Here is a 21,971-nt window from a genome sequence, read left to right as displayed (position 1 = left end):
CTCATGTTTAAAAACATCAAGAGTCCAACTTCCTTCCCGCTCTTTGCCCCCCACCGCAAGACATCTTGCTTGCTGTGTTGCCAGGTACCTCTCCTAGGTAGATCCTGTACATCTCTGTCTCTCTTCCTCCCACATCCTCATCTGACTACGAGCCCCTCCACAGCCCACAGGAAGTGCTGAGCTATGGTAGCTTTTAGCTACTACTATTATGTTTCCTGTCTCTGCCCCTTCCTCTTCCAGGTCTGGCAGCCAGGGCACACCCAACCTTGTCAACGCACTCCTGCCTGGTGCAGCAGAATTACAGCCAGGCAGATAGAGAGATGATCCTCCAGATATAAAACATGAGAAGATGTTTCATCTCTGGGGAAACTGAGTACCAGAGAGGGACAGGGACTCACCTAATGTTCCAGAGCCAAGGCAGAGCCTGGACTGGATGCCGGATATCCCGATGCTAAGGAAACTTTGTCTTGGGTGTGACCAGGCTGCCAAACAACTCCGTCCTGGGCTTTGCAGTGGGACTTGGAGACCGACATGCTTCTTTCCCACAACAGCAGGCTGTGTGATTTGACTTCGAAGGGCTGGGCACTCTGGATGCTGCCAATTGGGTGAGAAGTGAACTGACTACTGGGCTCTCCCCACCCACCTTGCAGCCAAAGGCACACCTTTTATCAAACAAACGCCTGCTGGGGACTTGGGCTAAGGACTTTAGTGACCGGAATCCAGAATGCCTACCTTACATGTATTCCTTCTGATGGCCGTTGGTGTGTGCATGGTGGGGTGGGTGTGGGTGGGTGTGCGTGATGTATCTTAGACAACCTCTGCCCAGCCCTCCCCCTCTCTGAGAGACCATGGGTCCCTAGTAGATATGCCTCAGCTTCTACTTTGGCTAAAGGCCCTACTCCCATGAGCTGGGGGCCCCAGTCCAGAAGGGTCCATCTGCAGTACTTTAGCTAGCTGCTCTCTGAGCTAGTCACACCCCTTCCTTTATTTTCTGGGGCATCTTCTGCCCGCTGCCTCACATAGCTATAGGAACCTTGGTGGTGTAGTGGTTACTCATGGGACTATGAGCCGCCAAGTTAGCAGTTCAAAACCACCAGCCGCTCTGAGGGAGGAAGATGGGGCTTTCTGCTCCCGTAGACAGTTTTGGCCACAGAAGCTCACAGGGGCAGGTCTGCCCTGTCCTATAAGGTCGCCATGAGTTGACATGGGCTCGATGGCAGTGAGTTTTTCTTTTTTGCCTCACATACCTAGCACCTCCCCTCCCCCACCTCTCCTCTTTCTTCTCTGGAATCTTCCCTGTTGAGGCCCTGCAAAGACTGGGCTCCCCCTTCGCTCCCTCCTCCCCACCTGTGGGCAGGAATCCACAGCCACCTCACACCCACGCACACTTGGCTTCCACATCTGCAGACTCACAGAAAACAGCTGGAAAAACAAAAAGGGAAAGAGGCAAAGACAGAGTAGGGGGAAGATCTGAGGTTGGAAAGGATTGTTGGAAGCAGAGAATGACAGGGACAGCTGAATCCTCAAAGCAAAGGCAGAAGAAAGAGTAGGAGACCCAGGAGGGCACAGTCAGGAGTTAGGAGACTGTTAGTCTGGGTGGACGAGAGAAACAAATTTATAGACACTCGTGTATGTATAAGGAAGAGCTGTATATAAAGAGTAATTGTATATTAAGAAAACATCCCAGCCCAGTCCACATCGAGTCCAAAAGTCCAATATTAGCCCATATGTCCGATACCAACCCATAAAGTCCTCTTCAGACCCATGCAAAACATTCAATGATGTCAAATTGAGGAAGATCAAAGGCCAGTGGGTGGAAGTCTTGTGGATCCAGTGGTGGTGGAAGCATCGCAGTGCTGGCAGAGGTCTCCAAGTGGCTCCTCCAGCTCCAGACCTCTGGCTGCATCAGTGTAGCTCCATGTGGCTTGTCAGCAGGAAGAAGCAGAGTCCGTCTCCCACCTCCAGGGAGGAAGACAGGAGTTCCCAGAATCCTCAGGAGAAGGTCATGCCCACATAGAGTCCTCATTGGCTATGACCTGATTGACAAGCTAGACCCCACCCCTTTGCAAGTTGACAGGAAATTATGTAACTGCGTCAAAGACCAAAAGAGAGCATAAGGGAAAGAGACCACACTGAGAGGAGACCTGAGGGAGGTCTCTGAGATAGGGAAGGTCCCCGAGTTTTGCCTGAGTATTTAGTCTCCAGTCAATGGGGCTAGAATCATCAAACCGTCACCTCTTGCCAATTTTCTGTCTGTAACTTTGCTGCTCCTCCTTCTTGTCTTTCATCAGGTGGTCCCCCAGGGACCTTGATACAGCTCTATCTATTGGCCATCCACATCTTACGCCCACCACGCCGAGGCCGCATCCACACCGCAGGCCTTAGGCAAAGTCTGCCACTGACAACCCAAAGCCCAAGACCATGACTGTGGACTTGATTCTGACTCAGTGAGTGTGATAGGAAAGAGATAAAGGTCATGCCTAGCTCTGAGGAAATGGACTGGATGGCTATTTCTATTTCCTGGTAGACAATGATACTGGAACAAAAGTAATAGCCTGCCTATGAAAGCTAAGTGTCCCAGCAAGGCACCCACACAACTGCCAGGATGAACCATGGGAGCCTCAGTGTCTCCCCGATGTCTTACAGAAGAGGTCAGTCCCAAACAAGAAAAAGGCAAGCCAGTTGTGAGTTTTGCAAGGGGATAGATAGCAAGGCAGAGTGTACTTTTCCCAATCCCTACCGAGCCTGCAATGAGCCCAGGCCCGGTTACAACTGTTCAGACATATTTTCTTATGAAACTGTGCGCCCAGAGTGGTCATGGGCTTGCCCAGAGTGGTTGAAAGAGCTGGGTATGGGATTCTGTTATTTCTTTCAATGCGGATCTTTTTTCCACCCAAGTCTCCCCAAGTTATCTCAGTTCTAACTCCAATCGTGAACATTCACTACTCTCGTCCTCATCAGAAGAGTCTGGCAGCGAGGTGTGATTTAAGACAAAGCAAACCATACTGCCATTGAGTCAATGCTGACGCATCTGGACCCTCTAGTGGGTTTCTGAGGCTATAACTGTTTATGGGCGTAGAAAGGCCGGTCTTTCTCCATCGCAGCCCAACATGAAACCACTACACCAGGAAGCTCCCGGTTCCTCTCTGGGATTCACTAGGCCGGGGTTAAGATAGTGTGCCTGGGAGGAGGCTCAGCGTTTCCAGCCTCTTGTCTCACTCAAAAGAAAGCGTTCAGACAAGGAACTCAATTCAGACGAGAGTCAAAGAAAACAACATTTGGACAGAAAGAGTGGTGTTTTGGAAGCGGGTACTTGGGTAAAGAAGTCCAAAAGGCCCTGGTAAAACACAGAACCAGATCTTATCCTATTAATGGTGGACCTCCTACCATAAACTGGCTTTTTATTTTGCACAGCGGGGGGGACGGGGTGGGGTTCTTCTGCTATTGGCTGATCCTCTGTGGTACACCTCCTCCTTTCAGGTATGTGCACTCCAGACTCCGTGCTGTGCCCTTGTCTCAGACCCAAAATGCAAGAGTCTGTGCAGTGATTGTGGGATTAGTGTGACTATCTTGTCTTTCTCCCCCCGGCCTTCACGCTCTCTGGTCTCTTCCATTGAAACAGGTTCAGTCTTCCCTGTGCGTAGAGAGAGGTGCAAGAAATAGGCCTCCACCCCCCCCCCCTTGGTTACAATTTCTGCCAGCTTCTTGCCATCACCACCTCTTCGCCCTCTGCCTCCACCTACCTGGCAGCAGCACGGGCTTCTGAAGCCCTGCCCAGTTGCCAGTTGCCACAGCGATTCCGTGTGTATCCGTGTAGACGAGCACTCCACGTGGCTTTCAAACAAGCGAACTCGAGGCAACAGATTGCCAGACCTCTCGTCCAAAGCCTCTGGGTGTTCTCGAACCTTTAGCAGCAACTAGGACCCGGGCGCAGAAGGACATGGCTGACAGGCGAGGCTCAGTGCCTTCATGATGAGCAAGGCTCTAACAGGAACGTCCCGGCAGCAGAGTGGGCTGTGCTCGCCGCTGCAACCATGAGGTTCCCACCCACAGCTGCTATCCGGGAGCAAGATGAGCTGCCTACTCACATCAAGATTGAAAATAGCGGACCCTATACCCCTACTTCCTCCCACCTCCCACCAAAGGCGCAGTTCTACTCTGGCCCATCCTGTTACTGTGAGTCGGAGCTGACCCGATGGCAGTGGGCTTGAACTCTCGTGGATCACAAAAATGCCCTGAGTGGGCGCCTGTGGCAAGCAGAAGTTTTCTCCCCACGGTGGCAGAGTCTGCCAGTTCTGGGGAAGGCTTTCGGTCTACAGCGGAAGAGCCTCGTCTCTCCTGAGCGCCTGCTCCGGGGCGCTCTTCATGTGTCAGGGGAGTCAGTCCCTGACAAATCATCACAGGCCCGGCAGGTGCAGGTGTACAGTGAAGAAGATTGCAGTACAGTCACAGAGAATAATAGAGAGAGAAGAAAGAGTAAAATAAAAGAGACGGACAGTTCATGGTAGCATGCTCACCTCAGCCCTGCTTGGTGGTCCATGTGAAGATGGGCGAGAGAGGAACAGCAGAAGAGAGGATGTGGGGGCAGTGGGGAGGGAAGAGAGCAATTTATTGCTAACCAAGGCTTATATATCTTTAGGGCGTGCATGCCCCCTGATTATAGGTAAAGACATACGTCACAGGAAGGGAAGGGGCTGTACCATAGGCAACCCGAGCAATAGGAGGGGGATAGACAATGGGCACAGGCGTAACAGGAAGGGGATGAGCTAGGGGTGTGCACAAGCTAGGAAGGGGAGGGACTAGGGGTACACAAGTGACAAGAAGGGCGGACCCTAGATTCATGATGGCAGCTTAACCTTGAGTGGGCCTGACCTCCCTGGGCTCCCCTTCAGGCAAACAATCTACTGCTATCTTTATCAGAAGGGCGTGGGCCCTACTTATTGTCTGATTGCTCTAGATGGCTGACAACCCTTAGGGAGAATAACCTCTGTTTACTTTCAATGACTGCCAAGTGTACAGTCATTTACCATGTGTAGCAAGCAGCTAGGTTTGGCATATATTTGGGGGAGACAGCTTGGGAGAAATCTTTCTGTATCTCAGAGTTTAACGAGCCAAATAAGGGGTAGGCCTGGTGTGCGAGGTGTCCTGGCTTCCACCCAACTTGCTCGCTGTCAGGCACTGAGTCCAAAGCATTGGCGCCTCCACGACCTTACCCAACAAATGGGGCTACGAAGGAAACCCATTGGTAGATGGCCCTATTGTGAGGTTCGAGGAGACCACACCTGGCTCAGAAGACCTGAGGTGTTTAGCCAAGTGTAAAGGACAGAACTGGGGGCCCAGGGCTGGCTCCCATGTGGAGGGCCCAGGGGTGGGAGGAAGGACTCCAGGGATGGCAGCCAACCTGTCCAACCCGCACAAGCAAGTCACTCTCCTGCCTCCTGTCCCTCTTATGTAAGAGTCAGGCAGGTGAGTAGCTAGGGCCTGTGCCATGTGGGTCAGAGGTACCTGGGCCACACCTCAGTGGCAGCCCTAGGGCGGCAGCTGGGGCGGGTCCTCACCCACGCCCAGCCCCTGTGTCTCATCACTTGGAAACCAGGATACCTGCACTGACTGCTTCCCACACGCACAATGCTTTAGCTGTGGGAGCAAGGGGATACTGAGTCCCGTGCCTGGCCTGCTGCAAGAAGGAAGACGGGAAAGACTCAGAGCTCATAGACAACTCCTCTGCCGTGAGTGCTCCCCGGGGGTCCGGGGGCTGAGAATAAGGTGGGGAGAGAAGTCAGGCAGTGCCTGCCAAGTGAGGAGAGGAGAGGGACATGGGGTCCACATGTAGGGTGATGGTGAGGCCAGCACTGGTACTGCTGCTTCTGGGGGACACACACACCCCTGTCTCACACACACACACACACACACACACACACACACACACACACACACACACTGTGCACAGGGACTAGCCAGTGTCTCCAGGACCTAGAGTTTGATGGAGGTGCTGCTTTGGTCCTCGGCTGAGGTTTGGGGGACTGGGAGAATTTCTTCATTGAGCACGCTTCTCCAGCACCCTGGGAGAAGGGCTGCCTTTTGTCTGTGCCTGCAGCAGGGACGGGTGAGCACCAGACCCCGTGATGGAGCAGGGAGGGAGTCATGGCCACACAGCTTTGCCAAGCAGCAGCCCTGGGGCTGGGGCCTTTATGCTCACCTTGGGGGAGCCATGGCAGAGGGCCACCTCCTTTGCATGTAGGTTGTTCTCCATACCAGACTGGGTTGAGGAAGCAGTAGACGGCTGGCAAGTGTCCAGCCCAGGGAGCATGAGTCACTCCCAGGAAGGTGGGGGGGGGACTATAGTCGCCCCCCCCATCCAGTCTCGGTTGGGGCTGTGGCCCCCTGACTCATGCTGTGTCTCTGTTGCAGGGCACTCTGGTGCTGTTGTGCCTCTTGGGGCAATGCAGCTGTCCTGGGGGACGGTGGGACAGCACTTCTGAGTTCTCCTGGGTGACCGCCTGGGGCCCAGCCATCCACAGGTACCATGCCAGAGGCAACGCTGCTCAGGTCTGCCAGCTCCATCCTGAGGACCGTGTAAGGCACCAGGACCCCACCCACCTCCCAACCCCAACTCCCAGGGACAGCACCAGGGCTTGGCACCAAACTCAATTCTAGACCTGAGTGTGGGTTTTTTCATCTCACTTGTAGCCCCCTTCCTAATCTCCCCTTCTTCCCATTCCCTGAAGGACTCGTGAGAAAGAAAACAAAAACAACATTAAGCTCACTGCCCTGGAGTCATGCCGACTCACGGTGCCCCTGCAGGGCAGGGAAGAACTGTTCCTGTGGATTTCTGAGACTGTAACTCTTTCCAGGAGTAGAAAGCCTCATCTCTCTTCCAAGGGGCAGATGGTGGTTTCAAACTGCTGACCTTGAGGTTCGAAGCCCAATGTGTAACCTTTATGCCAGCAGGGCTCCTCAAAAAGCCATGAAAGCCACCAGGAATGGTGATGATGGCTGATTCTATACTAAGCTGCGAAATCATCTCACCCCCACAGTAAACAGCCCTAAGATGCAAGCAGAAAGCAGAGGCTCAGAGAAGTAGAACGACCTGCTCAAGGTCACGCAGCTGGCAGGCAAACTCTGGTGAACCTCAGTGCTTTGTTGTTTCAAAAAACCATTAGCTGAATACCAGCCGCAGTGGCCTGGCGGCTGAGGGTGGACGGAGAAGAAAGGGTGACACAAGTAAATAGGAGATTGTCCTCTGTTTTCTAGGGGCTCACGGGCTAGATGCAGGCATCCCTTGACATGTACTTACGTAGAAAATCTGAGAGGGGTTAGGTCCAAGTAACCTTGATTGGGATCCAGTGCCTCCGGAACACTCAGAGAGAGAGAGGGGGCAGAGGTGAGTCAGGCATGGCCGCTGCTCTCAAGGAGCTACACAAGCTTGATGTCAGAGGGCCACCAGGGGAGAGGGGGGTGTCAGGAGAAATCCAGGAGGGCTTCCTGGAGGGGCTCCATTTTCAAACTGATTCCCATCAGCTTCTCTGGCCAGATAGTGTTGCAGAAGGAGGACCGAGCAGGTGAGGAAAGAGGGAGTGTGCAGACCCCCTAGATTCCTCCCCGCCCCCACCTCACGCACAGATGAGTGTTGCTCCCCTTGCTCCCAGGATGCTACAGGTGCTGAGAGTGTGAGTGAGATGCTCGCCCGCACCAGGTGAGTGGCCACCTCTTCAGCAGCCTCTGCCTTCTGAGAGTCAGACAGGGGCATGTCCCCACCCTTACTGTCATTCTGTGCTGTCAGGTGTCTTACCCCTCTGGGACCAGAGCCAGCCTCTGGAATACTGGATCCCGGGAGAGTGTCGTTGTCTAGCGATAGGGACAACACAGTCTTCATCTCCGCCAGGCCCGCCGTCGTCATGGTGGCAGCAGCAGCACCTCACCTGTGGACAGAGAGTAGTGTCTCCCACCCCAACCAGCAACACTCAGGTGCTTTCTAGGAAGAAAGCCACCTCCTGTTTGCACCTCCAGGTCTACCCAGCTTGGTGACCTCATTTCTAAGTACCCGCCTCTGAGAAGGGGCATGGTAGGAGGGGAGTGAAGTGCACCATGCTGACGGTGGCAAGAAGTGGCGCTGAGTGTGCAGGAGAGGGTTAGAAAATGCTGGGGACCGCTCCCGGAGACAATGCCAGAAGGAAGCTCTGGAGGGCAGCCATGCCGGGCAGGGGCCGGCGCCTCAGCTGTGACCCACCTGAGTCTGTTGTTAGCAGGCGGCGCCCTGAGAGAGCAAGGGTTTCGGGTATTTGCTTCCGATGGGGAAGTGGGGCATCATCCCCTTAGCCTGCTGTGGGCGAGTGAGTTTCAACTCACAAAGACCCCATGGGATGGAGCAGCACTGCACAGCCCCACCCCCATCATCCTCACCACATCTTCTTCCCAAGAAGTGAGTCCCGGCTGGCGCACACCACCAGCCTGTCCATTAGCAGCCACGCGCTTAACCGCTGAGCCACCAGGCCTCCTTGGCACCCCTTTAGACAGGGACTAAATCTCAAAGGCTCCGGCATAGCGTATTCAGTCAGCTGAGTTTCAGCCCAGCTGAGGCACAAGACACCCAGGGTGGAAGGAGCCCAGCAGGGGACGCGCTCTGGGGGTGGGTGAGGCAGGCATCCCTGTCACCCTGACGACTGGCCTCCGGCTCACTGAAAGGAGGAAGGGCAGGGGAGGGGAGCTGGACAAGCAATCTGAGACTTATACTCTCGCCGCCAGGTATGAGACACCCCAAAAAGGTCCCCAGTGAGGGAGCTGGAGCTTCAAACAGCACCTTCCTCTGGAGCAGGCGGCTCTCACCACAGCGTGTGCGCTGCACACCGGCTTCCTCAGGTGGCCGTGGGGCTTGGTGGAGCCGGTTGAAACCCAGAACCAGTTCACAGGTGTTTTCTTAGGTGGAGTGGGGAAGGCTGCCTGCACCTTTTGATGGTGAGGATTTAAAAGCAGACCTGTTTGGGAGGAAGCAGTTAAGCTTGTGGGAGATTACAGTCAATGGCCGCCTCCCCTCGGCTAATTTGGGGGTGCCTGGCCAGCTGGTGATTTCAGGTGGAATGAGGGGTCTGCACTCTGGGTTTGTGCCAAGGGGGGGGCCACCTTCTCCCAGTGCACCGGCTGAGAAGGAGCTGGACCCAGGCCCAGAAAGACATGCTTCCACCCCTTTGCAGTGGGGTTCCCTCTGACATCCCCCGCCCGTGAGTGAGCCCCTGAGCATGTGTGTGTGTGTGTTTGTGTGTGTGTGTGTCCCTCAGCTGCCCAGTAATTACTGCCTGAACCTACAGGCTCATTCAGTAGCTTCACAGACTCCTTTGTCCCAGGCGGAAACAGCTTCCTGCAACCACCCCACCCCACGCTAGTAATGACAGTCACCAAGGACCCCACGTCACCAGGACAAGGGCCAAGGTCTGCAGGGGCCTCAGTGCCCCTCCATCTGGCACAACAGGCCTCGCCCCTGAAACACGCTTTGTCATCTCCCAGTCCTTCTGTCTGTCCGGCAGCTTCCCAGGAGCAGGTCACCATGGCAACAGGAGGCCTGCTCTTGCCCTCTGCTCACTGCGTCCTGAGAAAGGGGCCAGCTCAGACTCACACTGATCCCCCTGCCCCCTGTCTCCCCAACCCCCCTCCTTGCATAACCTCCTGATGTGTTTTTTTGCTTTAAAACCAATCTCAGGTTCTTAAGCAGACTGGCACCACAGGGGCCTGCATGTGTGCGTAAACTTAGCTTGAACCCGCAATACCAAAAAGGACTAAAGCTGAACCTGAGAAGCAGGTAACTGGCTGGCCAGCGTGGACCTCCTGGAGCTTCTAAGCTCCTCCTGGGCTTCCAAGCATAGCCATTGCCAATGTCTGAGGGCTGGTGGGGATGGGGGTCAGGGTGGAGGCGATCTTCTCAGCCCTGGGAACCTACATTCGACGCAGTGCTCAGAGCCCTCCAAGGTCTGAGCCCAACCCCTTCCTCATCCAGGTGGAGATAGTGAGCCCCAGAGAGAGGCATGGACTTGTCCAAATGATAGCAGAGCACAGCTTGATTTTCGTACTGACGCCCCTGTGCAGGGACTCCAAGATCCTGCCCGAGAACATTCAGGGGAGGCTGGGGGTGTGGGGGAGCTAGTAGTAACTCAGCAGGGAGCCAAGGGGCTGCCCCTAACCTTAGCTCCTTAGCTCCAGCTGAGACACCCCTGGAAGGGTGCCTCTGGAGCCTGCAGTGTCAGGCGGGGACTGAGATACATGCCTGGTTCTAAGAGATGCTGTCTCCCTCCCCCCACTAGCTCGCTGACTGATGGACAGACGCTTCACAAAGAGTCCCTACACCATGCTCTTGAGAACTGGGCCCCAGAGAAGGCAAAGGACGCCTCGTTGGATGGTCCAGGTGAGTCTGCGGCGAGGGTGCTGGGGTGGGGTGGGCAGGCCCGGGGAGTTTGGCAGAGCCTGGCATGATGGCAAACAGGAGTTCTGGTGACTCAGGGGTTCATGTGTGGAGACACTAAGCAAAAGGTCAGCAGTTTGAAACCACCACCTGCTCATCTCGAGAAGGTTGGCGCTTTCTACTCCTATAAAGAGTTACAGTCTCAGAAAGTCACCGGGGGCAGATCTGTCCTGCCCTATAGAGTCACTATGGGTAGGAATCTGCTCCTTGACAGTGAGTTTGGTTTGGAGTTTGGGTATGGAGGGGTGACTACCAGGGACAGGGGAGGCATGAGGCTACACATCCAGGCAGAAGGAAGCTGATGGCCAACAGGTGTGGACTGTGGGGAAGGGGAAGTGACAGTCCACTGATTTCCAAACCCCCAGGGACTCCATTCCGGCTGCCTCCACTTCCAGCGCCATCAGAGCCGGGCAGAATGAAAGCGGTTGTTAGGTGCAGTAGAGCAGGCTGGGAGTCCTAGCAACCCCATAGAACAGAACCAAATACCACCACCACTAACAACCGCCCCCTCACATCCTGTATCCCTCTCAACCATTCCTGTGTTTGAGCCCGTTGTCGCAGCCCTGTGCAATCCATTTTGTCGAGGCCCTGCCAATCTTTCAAGGACCCTCTACTGTACTCCTGGTGGTGCAGTGGTTATGGGTTGGGCTTCGATCCTCATGGTCGGCAGTTCAAAACCACCAGCCGCTCCACAGGCGAAAGACTGGGCTTTCTACTCCCTTAAACAGTGACAGTCTTGGAAACCCACGTGAGTCGATGCTATGAGTCAGCCTTGACTGGATGGCAGCGAGGTCACTTGGGTTCTCTCCCTTACCGATCACGATGTCCTTCCACAAACACTGCTCCTTCCTGATAGCATGTCCAAAGCACAGGAGAGGAAGTCCCCTCCGCCATCCTTGCTTCTAGGGAGTGTCCCAGCTGCACGTCTCCCCACACAGCTTGGTTGACTCTTCTGGCCAGCATGGGACTGTTCATCTTCTCCAAGTCCATAATTCAAAGGCACCATGTCTTCAGCCTTCTCTATTCAATGTCCAACCTTCCCACACCTGATAAAAGGGAGGGGGGGACCTTTTGTTTTTCAAGAAGGTGGGGCTCAAACCTCACCCAGGGCCTGGCTGCGGAAGGTCTAGAGCAAGTCCTGATAAACATTGGCTTGGAGAACTTGGATGCTAGGGTGAGGCGGAGGCTGGTGGCATTTGTTTTTCGAGGGTTACAAAGGTTCTCAACCTTCCAGAATGACCATGACCTTCAGGTAATTGGTAATTGTATCTTAAAGGAGCAGAGTTAGCATTTACAGGCATGATGATGGCCTTAAGAATGCAGCTTCTGTTCCATTTTATTAGCTGCACAACAATAGTGTAGCAGCAAAGGAAGTGGGAGGGGAAGCGAACAAAGAAAGAAGGAATGAAAGGTGCTGGGCGCCCAGAGGGTCACTGACACCCACCCTCACCCCCCACCCCACCCCTGCTGTTCTTAGACCTGTGCTTTGTTGCCATCTGGCCTCTGGTCTATGTCAACTCTCACCCGTGGCATGGGTGTGTTTGAGGAACAGTGTAGACCCTGGGTGTGTTTGAGGAACAGTGTAGACCCGAGTCCTGTGATTTGAGTGTGCCCGCCTCTCCTCCTCCCTGCGCAGGGTGATGGGTTTGGGACAGAGGCTCTCCTGGGGCGGTGAGCGGTGAATCATAAGGTCAGAGGTTTGAACTCAGCAGCGGCTCTGAGGGAGAGAGAGGAAGCTGTGGGATCTCGGAAACCCACAGGCGCAGTGCTACCCTGTCCTATAGGAGTCAGCATGGTCTCGATGGCCGTGAACCTGGTTTGGGTTCTCATGGCTTCGGGAAGACAATCTGCTCAACCCGTGACTTAAAGGTTGGCAGCTTGAGCCCACCCAAAGGCACCGTGGAAGGCCTGGTGAACTGCCCCTGTAAAGATCGCAGCCCAGGGACTCCTAGGGAGCTGGTCACCTCATGAGGACCCCTCTGTCATATGGGGAGTCGTCATGGGTCGGAACCGGTTTGATGGCAAGGTGTGTGGTTTGGGGACTGGGGGCAGTCGGTGGGGAGGCAGGCGTTGGAGACAGCCGGGGCTTCTTGAACTGGACACAATGGTGAGGCCAAGGTCAGGGGTCAGCAGGAGAAGACCCTTGTCCTTTGCTCTGAGTTTTCTTTGTCCCACATCCTCAGGGCCCAGCGTGGAGAGAGGGGTGTCTGAGAGTGAGACGCTGGGCAAAGGTCACTGTGCTCGTTTCCAGTCACGCCACTGAGGCATGAAGAGTCCTCCCAGGCTCCGTGTTCCTGGTCCCTGGGCCACCTGGCTCCTTGGAGGCTGTTTCAGTCTGCTTACCCAGCTTTCTTCCCACGGCCCTCCGACACTGTCCTGCTCTGGCTGGGAAGTGGCCTGAGGGGTGAGGGGGTGCTTTCTATGAACATCTTTCTCAAGTCTCTTCTCAGAGCCACTGGAAGTAGGACAAGGAGAGGGCCTGCCAGCTTCTGAGGGGAAATGTTACCAGGGAGGCTCAGGCAGCCAGCCTCGCCCTGCCGTGCCCTCCTGGGCTAGCCCACTGCTCACTCGGACTCGGTTTCCTCAGAGGTTAAAACCCCAGCAGCCCCAGAAGGCTCAGGCACAGTGGAGCGCAGGGGCAGAGAAGCTGAGCATGGGTGGGCGCTGGGGAGGAGGGGGAGCACCGTGCCATCTGCTCGGCTGCCTGCCTGCCGTCTGGGGGACGCTCGGAATGGGCAGGTTGGGAGGAGCCTCCGGCGGGTTCCAGCGGTTCACATGCTTGACTGCTGAACGAAGAGGTGGACAACCGGAGTCTGCCCGGAGGTGCCTCACAAGAAAGACTTGGTGATCCACTTCCAAAGAAACTATCCACGGAGCACGGTTCCACTCTGAGAGGCATGGGAGTGGCCGTGGTCAGAGCCAAGGTGCAGGCCGCTTCAACTGAGGTCAAACAAGTCCAGCTGAGAACAAAAGAGAGAGCCCCATCCCAGGGGGCCAGAGTCAGGCCCTGAGTATACCAGGGCAGTGGGGCACTGGGTCTGACAGAGGGGCAGGAATGAGCAGGCATGTATGCGGAAGGAGTCACGGCCGCCACTGTCCTGTTTATCAGGGCTTTAGGTAGCTGGGTCGGGCAGCCAGGCTGATGTGAACTAGAGCCCCGGGGGACAGTGGGGGACCCTCCTGTGTCCCTCCTGTGTGGGGGGAGGGGCTTCAGGGCCTGCTGGGGTGAGCTCTTTTTCTTCCTTTCAACTTTTTATGGTGAGCTCAGTCAAGATTTTCAGAGCAGACCCTATCTCTATGTTCCAGGATTCACACACGTTTTGTTCCAACTGGTCCCTGACAGTCCCTTCGCAGCCCCATCCCTCAGTCCCCTTTCTCCTGTGTTTCCCGTTCCCATGCTTCCTTCTCCCCTCACCTCTGAACTTCGTCCTTGGATACATGCTGTCCCTGGACCTTAACTTGTGGTTATTCTAACATGGGGTGAGCTCCGTTCCAGATGTCAAAGGGAAATAAGGGCCATCATCTTGATCTTGGTCTTGGTCTCTATCTGACCAGTCAGCCCGGGTCTTTCCAGGCTTTGAGTTGTTCCACACATTTCTCTCATTCTATCCAGGGCCTTCTAATGTGCTCCCTCTCAAAGCAGTTGGCAGTGGCGGCGTGGCACCATCTAGTTCTTCTGGTCCCCATAAATGTCCCATACATTCTTTCTAGCCCTCAAAGAGCTCCAGTCTGGGGGCTGACAGGCCCCTGGTCGGGGGGCCACAGCAAGCTTGTCCTAGAAAGGAAGCTACTACTGGGGATGAAGGTTGAAAAGCACCTCATTGGGCCCCAGTACTTTAAGGCCTCTTTAGACCTAGGTCCAGTGATCTGCCTTCAGGGATAAGGAGGAAAGGACTGTGTTGGAGGAGCGAAAGGAGCCTCCTCAAGACACTGCTGCCATCTGGCACCCAGAGGAAGTGTCCTTGAGGGGCTCCAGCTGCAGCCCAGAGCATTGTCAAACCCTGGACACCCACGAGCCTCCTGCAGTCCACACTCTGCCTAACTCCTTCGCATGTGGCCCCCAGTGGCCCTTGGGAAGAAGAAAACTTTCTCGGATGGCGCTGCCGTGAGATCCAGGTTCGGCACAGACTGAGAGTCCACTGTGTGCCAGGCCTTGAGCTGGACCTTGGAACCTGCTATCTCGTCAACTCCCCCGCAGGCTCAGCAGCTGTGGGCTCTGAGCTGCCCCTTCACAAAGCCCTCGAGCAGGGGAAGGTTGTAGGACTACAAGTGGGGTTAGTGCCCCTGCTCCACCACGGCTCCCCCCTGGAAAAGCAGCCGAAGCTTTGAGCTCAGCCTGTGCTAGGCTCTGTACAAAGGGCTGCCGTCTTTGCCCAGCAGCCTTGTGGGCCCACACATCTATCTTTCCCACGGGCTACCGGCAACTCAACTCTGGGAGGCTGAGTGATGGTGTGAATCACACATCCCAAAGAGGGGGCATCCCTCCGTGGCCACGCTGCCCTCGGGGGGACCTGGACAGCACTGTGCACAGTACAGCTTCCTCTGGACCTGGCTCTGAGGCTAGACCAGCCCCTGCCTCACTCCCACCCAACTGCCGGGTGAGCAGCCCTTGGGATGTTCTTGGGGTTTTGTCTCTAGGAATCTGGGTTCACCCCGGGGCCTTTGGAGGCTGTGGGCCTCCTTTTTCCAGCTCCCTGAAGTTAGAGAGTCTACAAGTTCTGGTCTTCAGGCTAGGCACTGAGCTGCCCAAGTGGCTTGTCTCCGAGGGGCAGCTCCCAGCCGCCTTCCCAGCCAGGCCACAGAGCTGCCATTCTGACGGGCACACAAAAGCAGCCTTATGTCCGGTGTGGAGACCCAGCTTTTGCCTGCCCTCCTTAGGCTGAGCAGGAACCCCAGCTGGAGATGGGCAGGGCAGCGTCATGACTGCAAGGAGGTGGGGGTGGCATCCAGGGGGTGCAGCTCACAGAAGTGTTGCCCAGGGCCTGCCCCCTGCCCCAACTTGGCCTGGATCATGCCCACAGCCACCCAAAGCTCTCGGCTCCAGGTTGGGGGACTAAGGCACTGCACCCAGCTGGGCTTCCAGCCTGGGGAGGTCAAGGCCTTTGCTGGGCTTCCTCTGTTCCTCACTCCCCATCCTTCCCAAATGTTCCAAGGACATGGGTGGTGTGCAGATGGCAGCTGGGAAGCTGGAAAAGACACCGACATTATTACTCTGTTCTTGGGAGCTCACGGCCTCTGGTGGGGACATGGGGTGACCTGCTGCCTCTACAGCCTCCTAGGGAGGGGCCTCGGAGGAAGTCAGCGAAGGCCAGAGGTAGAGAAAGGCAGTGCAAGTGGTTCGGAACAGCCTGATCCTGACCTTCTGTCATGCCCTGAGGCCCCTGTAGTCTCCTCCTCCAATATGTGCTCCAAAGTGGCCCAGAGAGCCTCAAGCTGAGGGTCCCTGTGCGGCGAGAGGGCCCCCCAGGAGCATTCTTGGGGAGAGTGCTGTTTCAGACCTGAGGGCAGCGGGCGCGCGGCCTCTCCCTCTGGACAGCGCACCTCACCATCTAAGCAATACGTTTCATTCTGAAGGCCCGTTCCCACGGACTGCAGCACACGCCGCAGGCCTCTCTGCCGTCCCCTGCCCCCTTCTCTTACTTCATCGTTCTCCCTCCCGGCTAATTCAGACGCCTTTATCCCAGAGTCCAGCGAACACAGCTCCCAGGCTGCCTGGCCATCTCCAGCATAATGGGGAGATTGAGAAGACCCAGGTCAGGGTCAGGGTGAATCGGGTGGCAATGTGAGGGGGAAGGCTGGAGGGCAGAGAGGCGGCAGAAGGTACACGGAGGCCTTGGGAAATACCATCCCCTTGGCACCCAGCTGGCAGGCTTGCTGTCCTGGTAAGCAGCGTAGCTGCGTCTGTCCGAGTGGGACAAAGGGCTCTGTGCTGCAGGTCGCAGCTAGTTGTCTCCTGGCTTTGCCAAGGGGTCCTGGCTGTGTCCTTGCTGTGAGTACAGCAGCCACCTTGGGCATGGGAACGAGGTGATGGGGCATTAATCAGTATCTAATGGGCCCTGGTAGTGTTGTAGTTATCTGTTGGGCTGCTAATCTTAAAGTCAGCAGTTCGAAACCACCAGCTTCTCTGTGGGAGAAAGTCTGGGCTTTCCAGCTCCATAAAGAACGGCCGTCCTCTAGTGTAGGGTCGCTGTGCGTCAGGTGGACTTGAGGACAGGGAGGTGGGAGAAACTCAACCAGGGCTTCTAACTGGAAGGTCAGTGGTACAAGCCCACCAACCGAACCTTGGGAGAGAGACAAGGCTGTCTGCTCCTGTCAGACTGGCCCAGGGAGCAGTTCTACTCTGTCCTAGGGGGTGGTGATGCCTGGAATCGACCCGATGGCAATGGACAGTGGGCTGTCAGAGGGACTGATAGCCCATCCTGACTTCTGAAGTCTCCTATCATTCTAAGGAGCCTTGGTGACATAATCATTTAAGTATTAGATGTAATGGAAAGATCGGGATTCGGACCCACCAGTGGCCTCTCAGGAGACCCAGGCTGGCTGACAGGCTAGGAAACAGCAGGCAGCTGTTCTGCTCTGTTACACAAGGCCCCTTTGTGACATCGAAGCTAACAGCCCCTCACAGCCATGCCAGTGCCTACCCTTCAGGGGCAGGCTGAGAGCTGACCACAGCAGACCTGGGCCCACCCCACTCCCTCCTCCTGCTTGGTCTGAGGGGCAGAGGGCCAGAGACTCAAGCACTGTTCCCTTCCACCCCTAATCCCCATTCCCCCAAACAGACCATGGACTGTTGAGCCTACAGCCCATTCACTCACTGACCAACAGCACCCCTAGCCAGCAGGCATTGCCTGTTCTGGCTTCCAGGTCGCGTCCCAAAGCTGCCCCCTAATTTGCTGTGATCTTGGCCCCCACTGTGACTCGGTTTCCTCATTTGTAAAAGGACGCACTCCCTTGGACATACTATGTGTGAGAATTCCCTGCCCCCGCTTCTCCAGGGCGCCCTATTTGGCTGAGGCCCCAGCCAAAACCCGTAGGGGCCGGAGGCATCGCTTGTGCAATTTCACTTACGTTGACAAGCACTGATTGATGGCAAGCTTGAAGTCTGCACGAGAAGTCCCATGTCTAGTCAGACAGGAGAGAACGCTTCGGGGAGGGGCGGGGCTTGCGGGGGGGAAAACCAATGGGCTAGTCCGAGTCATGGTGGCTTCTTCAAGGTACTCTTATCTCTTGTGCCCGGACATTTGATACGCGCCTCACGTTGGCCTCTTGTTACTCCAGGGTCCACTGTGAACATTGTCACACAATGCAATGTCCTTTCACTCCCGTTTGATGTATCGGGTGGGTGCTTTTGCATGCAGTAACAAAGCCTTTGCCGTTCCAATCGCTGTGACATGGACAGATGGCTGACTTTGGTGATAGGCGCCAGAGTGTACATCCAAAACCACGGGCCTGTTCTTTCTTCTTCAGTCACTTTATTGGGGGCTCGTGCAACTCTTATCACAATCCATACATGCATCCATTGTGTCGAGCACATGCGTACGTTTGTTGCCCTCATCATCCTCAAAACATTTGCTTTCTACTTGAGCCCTTGGCATCAGCTCCTCATTTCCCCCTTCCTCCCTGCCCCCCTTCCTTCATGAACCCTTGATAATTTATAAATTATTATTTTGTCATATCTTATACTGTCCGACGTCTCCCTTCACCCACTTTTCTGTTGTTCATCCCCCAGGGAGGAGGTCATATGTAGATCCTTGTGATCGGTTCCCCCTTTTTACCCCACCTTCCCTTCACCCTCTTGGCATTTCCACTCTCACCACTGGTCCTGAGGGATTCATCTATCCTGGATTCCCTGTGTTTCCAGTTCCTATCTGTGCCACTGTACCTCCTCTGGTCTAGCCAGATTTGTAAGGTAGAATTGGGATCATGATAGTGGGGCGCAGGGGGGCTGGAGAGGAAGCATTCAAGAACTAGAGGAAAGTTGTATGTTTCATCGGTGCTACACTGCACCCTGACTGGCTCATCTCCTCCCCGCTACCCTTCCATAAGGGGATGTCCAGTTGCCTACAGATGGGTTTTGGGTTCCACTTTGCATGCCCCCTCAGTCACAATGATATGGTGTTTTTGTTCTTTGATGCATGATACCTGATCCCTTCAACACCTCGTGATCACACAGGCTGGTATGCTTCTTCCTTGGGGACTTTATTGCTTCTGAGCTAGATGGCCGCTTGTTTACCGTCAAGCCTTTAAGACCCCAGACACTATCTCTTGATAGCCGGGTGCCATCAGCTTTCTTCATCACATTTGCTTATGCACCCACTTTGTCTTCAGCAATCGTGTTGGGAAGGTGAGCATCACAGAAGGCCAGTTTAATAGAACAAAGTGTTCTTGCCTTGAGGGAGTGCTTGAACCATAGTCCTTTTCTAGCTCTTTTCATTACCTTTACAGAAACGCCCTGGTGGTAGAGTGTTACATGATGGACTGCTAACGGCAAGGTCAGCAGTTTGAAACCACCAGCTGCTCCATGGGAGAAAGATGGGGCTTTCTATTCCCGTTAAGCACTGCAGTCTTGGAAACCTACAGGGGCAGTTCTACCCTGCCCTATTGGTTGGCTATGAGTCAGCATCGCCTTGATGGCAGGCAGTGAGTGAAACACAGTGCCCTCTAAGTAATGCCTCTCCCTTTTCCTCGTCTCGTCCATTTCCGAGCTGCCTCTCGTTCGCTGACGTGAGTTGAAGCCAACTCATGGCAAGCCCCACGTGCTACAAGAACAGAACCTCTGTGTGAGGTGTTCAGGGCAGGACCTTGCAGCAGCAGAGCAGAGCTCCAGATTCATCTTCCAAGTGTCTCTGGGTGGGTTAACGGGCAGTCTTTCAGCGGGTTAACTCTCAAAACTCATGGCCCTCAAGTCGATGCTGACTCATCGCGAGACGGTAGGACAAGATAGGGCTGCCCCTGTGCGCTTCTGAGACTGCGACTTATGGCAGTAAAAAGCTTGGTCTTTCCCCCTTGCTGGGGCGAGTGATTTCGATCTGCCGACCTTGCTGTTAGCAGTCCAACTCATAACCGCAATGCCGCCAGGGCTCCTTGTCAGCTAGTTGGGAATACCTAATCATTGATGTCACCCGGGACCCAGCTAACAAATACCGGTCTCGATTCGCTTGCCTATTCAATCCATACTTGATGTGAATGGCTGGGTTGAAATCTGAGGCCCAGCTTTCTCACAATAAATTCAACCAGTCCCCTACTGAGATGTCTGCGTTGCTTCCAATGACTTCCCTCATGGAAACCAAGCTGCAGAAAGAGCCCCCCCTGCTCTCTCCATAACTGCCTCTTGAGTGTTTCCCTCGGGTTCTGGCCTAACTCTCTGTGGGTGAGGACTCGCTCAGAGGGCCAGCCCCTTGAAGGCCCTGTGATGTGTCTACCGCTGCATGTCCCTAGGGAAGTGGTTCTAGTCAAGCTTTCACCGGGGACACGCACCATCCTGGCCAGCTGCTGTCATGGTTTGGCTACTTCTTTTCTGCATCTGGTTCTTCCATGTGAGAAGAAGCCCCGGTAGACAGAGAACTAGGCTGGAAGGCCCGTTCAGATCCCCCCGGGAGATGGGGATCAGGAAAATGGTCAGTGGGAAAGACTAAGAGATGAATGGGCCTTCGGGACTCCCCAGGAGCTCTGATAGCACAGTGGGCTAACTGTGGGGCTGTGGATGCCAAGGTCAGTGATTCCGACCTCCCAGCCATTCATGGGCAAAAGTTGAGGCCTCTGCTCCAGGAAAGACCTTTGGACTCAGAAGGCCGGAGTCAGAATTGACTTGATGGAAGTGAGTGAGCCAAAGGTGAGAGGTGGAGACGGATTCAGTTGTGCTAGAAACTTCATCCGCACCCTGCTGGCCCCCAGGTGTATCGAATCAATGCTTGATAAAAAGATATCGATGCTAATGTGGCTTTCAGAAGCTTTAGCAACAGATCACAAGACTTACCTCTGGTCTTTTTAGCAACCTGGTGAGCAGGTTGGTGAGAAGGCAAAGCCCTTCTGGTATCTGGTGCCAGGACATGCCCACAGGACCACGTTTCCTGACCCATGAACCAGCAGGAATATGGCCCGAGAAGGAGAAGAGAAAAAAAAACCCCACCAGTTACTGAGAGTGGCTAGAAGCCAGGCCCTGAGCAGGCCACACTGGTATTTCCCCAAAACGGGTGAGGTCAGCCTTCTGAGAAATAGTTGATCTACCAGCCAACTGCCCCATCTCCAGTGGACAGTTGTTTTAGAAATTTATAGAGCTGGTCAAATACCACCATAGTCAAGTGTTAGAATGGCTCCATCACTCCGAAAAGACTCGCAAAGCTGTTTGCAGGTATGTCCCCTCCCCTTCTCATCTCCAGCCCCCCACTCCACTGCCATCAAATCAATCCCAGCGCACAGTGACCCTGCAGGACAGGCCAGAGCTGCTCCACAGGGTTTCCAAGACTACATTTTATGAGGGCAGACGGCCCCTTTTTCTCCTGAGCTCACAGTTAGCTGTCAAAGCCTAACCAACAGCGTCACCGAGCGCCTTGCTCTTCGAGCCCACTCAGCACTAACCCGCCTTCTGTTTGGCTCCCCTTTCTGCTCATGTCCTGTCAATGGCATCTTACAAACCGCAGCCTTTTGTCTCGGACTCCTTTCACTGGACAGGTTGTGGAGGCTCCTGCTTGTTGGAGCCTATCAGCAGTACTCCATCCCTGCGGATAGCGGAGTCATCGTCGTCATCCTGTGACTGTCCCCTAACCACATGGCACTTCCTTCACGACGCATGTCGCCGTTGGCGGGCAGTCGGGCTGTTTCCACCACTTTTCAGTTATTACGAATAATGCTGATGTGAGCATTTGCATACACGTCTTTAAGTGGACATTTTCTTTTCTCTTGGGTATTGACCTAGAAGTGGGATTGCTGAGGCTTTGAAAACGGAGCCTCATTGGCCCAGTGGGGGTTAAGTGTGTGCCTGCTCACCGCCAGGTCAGAAGTACAAACCCACGAACCTCTTCCTGTCAAGATTCAGCGTCTTAGAAACTCTACAGAGCAGTTTAGTTTAGTTTGGTTTTTTGATGGTCAATTGATGTTTTAACTTTTTAAGACCTTAACACCCAGTTTTCCAACGTGGCTGTGTCTTTTCCCAGTCCCACCAGCCATGTTTGAGGGTTCTAATCTCTCCAGAACCTCCAAGGTTAAGCTGGGTAGGATGGGAAAGCGAGGGGAGAGTGACCTGCCCGCGGTCACACAGCAGTAAAAGACAGACTTGAATTTAAACCCAGGTTTCCCCACCTCCACAGTCTGCCTAGTTTGCCTTTGTCTGCTGGGTGCACGGACTCTGAGCAAAATCCAGGGCATGAAGAGCGTGACTTTGAGTCTCCCAGGGCTTAGGGGTCCCTGAGGGATGACTGAAAGGGTCTCTCAGCCCTGGGTTCACATCTGACCTGTCTCCCAAGTACGAGGAGCTCCACAGCAGCTGGCCGCAGGGACCTCAGTCCTGGGAGGCAGTGAGCAG

The 21,971-nt window shown here is 54.9% G+C and overlaps 1 protein-coding gene across 2 annotated transcripts in view; it reads left to right on the top strand.

Moving 5' to 3' along the window:
• The window catches only part of ACSBG1 (acyl-CoA synthetase bubblegum family member 1), a 54,975-nt gene that overhangs the window by 12,828 nt on the left and 20,176 nt on the right, over positions 1–21,971 (top strand). The window contains exons 1-3 of one of the 2 annotated variants that reach the window (XM_075535277.1): positions 6,527–6,576; positions 9,695–9,793; positions 10,293–10,393. In XM_075535277.1, the coding sequence (XP_075391392.1) occupies positions 6,527–6,576; positions 9,695–9,793; positions 10,293–10,393 (250 nt within the window). Of the gene's footprint in view, positions 1–6,526; positions 6,577–9,694; positions 9,794–10,292; positions 10,394–21,971 lie in introns of those variants that run through there. The other variant, XM_075535276.1, reaches the window with a different exon arrangement.

The sequence above is a fragment of the Tenrec ecaudatus genome, chromosome 17 (assembly GCF_050624435.1).
Source record: "Tenrec ecaudatus isolate mTenEca1 chromosome 17, mTenEca1.hap1, whole genome shotgun sequence".
Lineage (NCBI taxonomy): Eukaryota > Metazoa > Chordata > Mammalia > Afrosoricida > Tenrecidae > Tenrec > Tenrec ecaudatus.
This window is presented reverse-complemented; position numbering and strand designations above follow the sequence as displayed.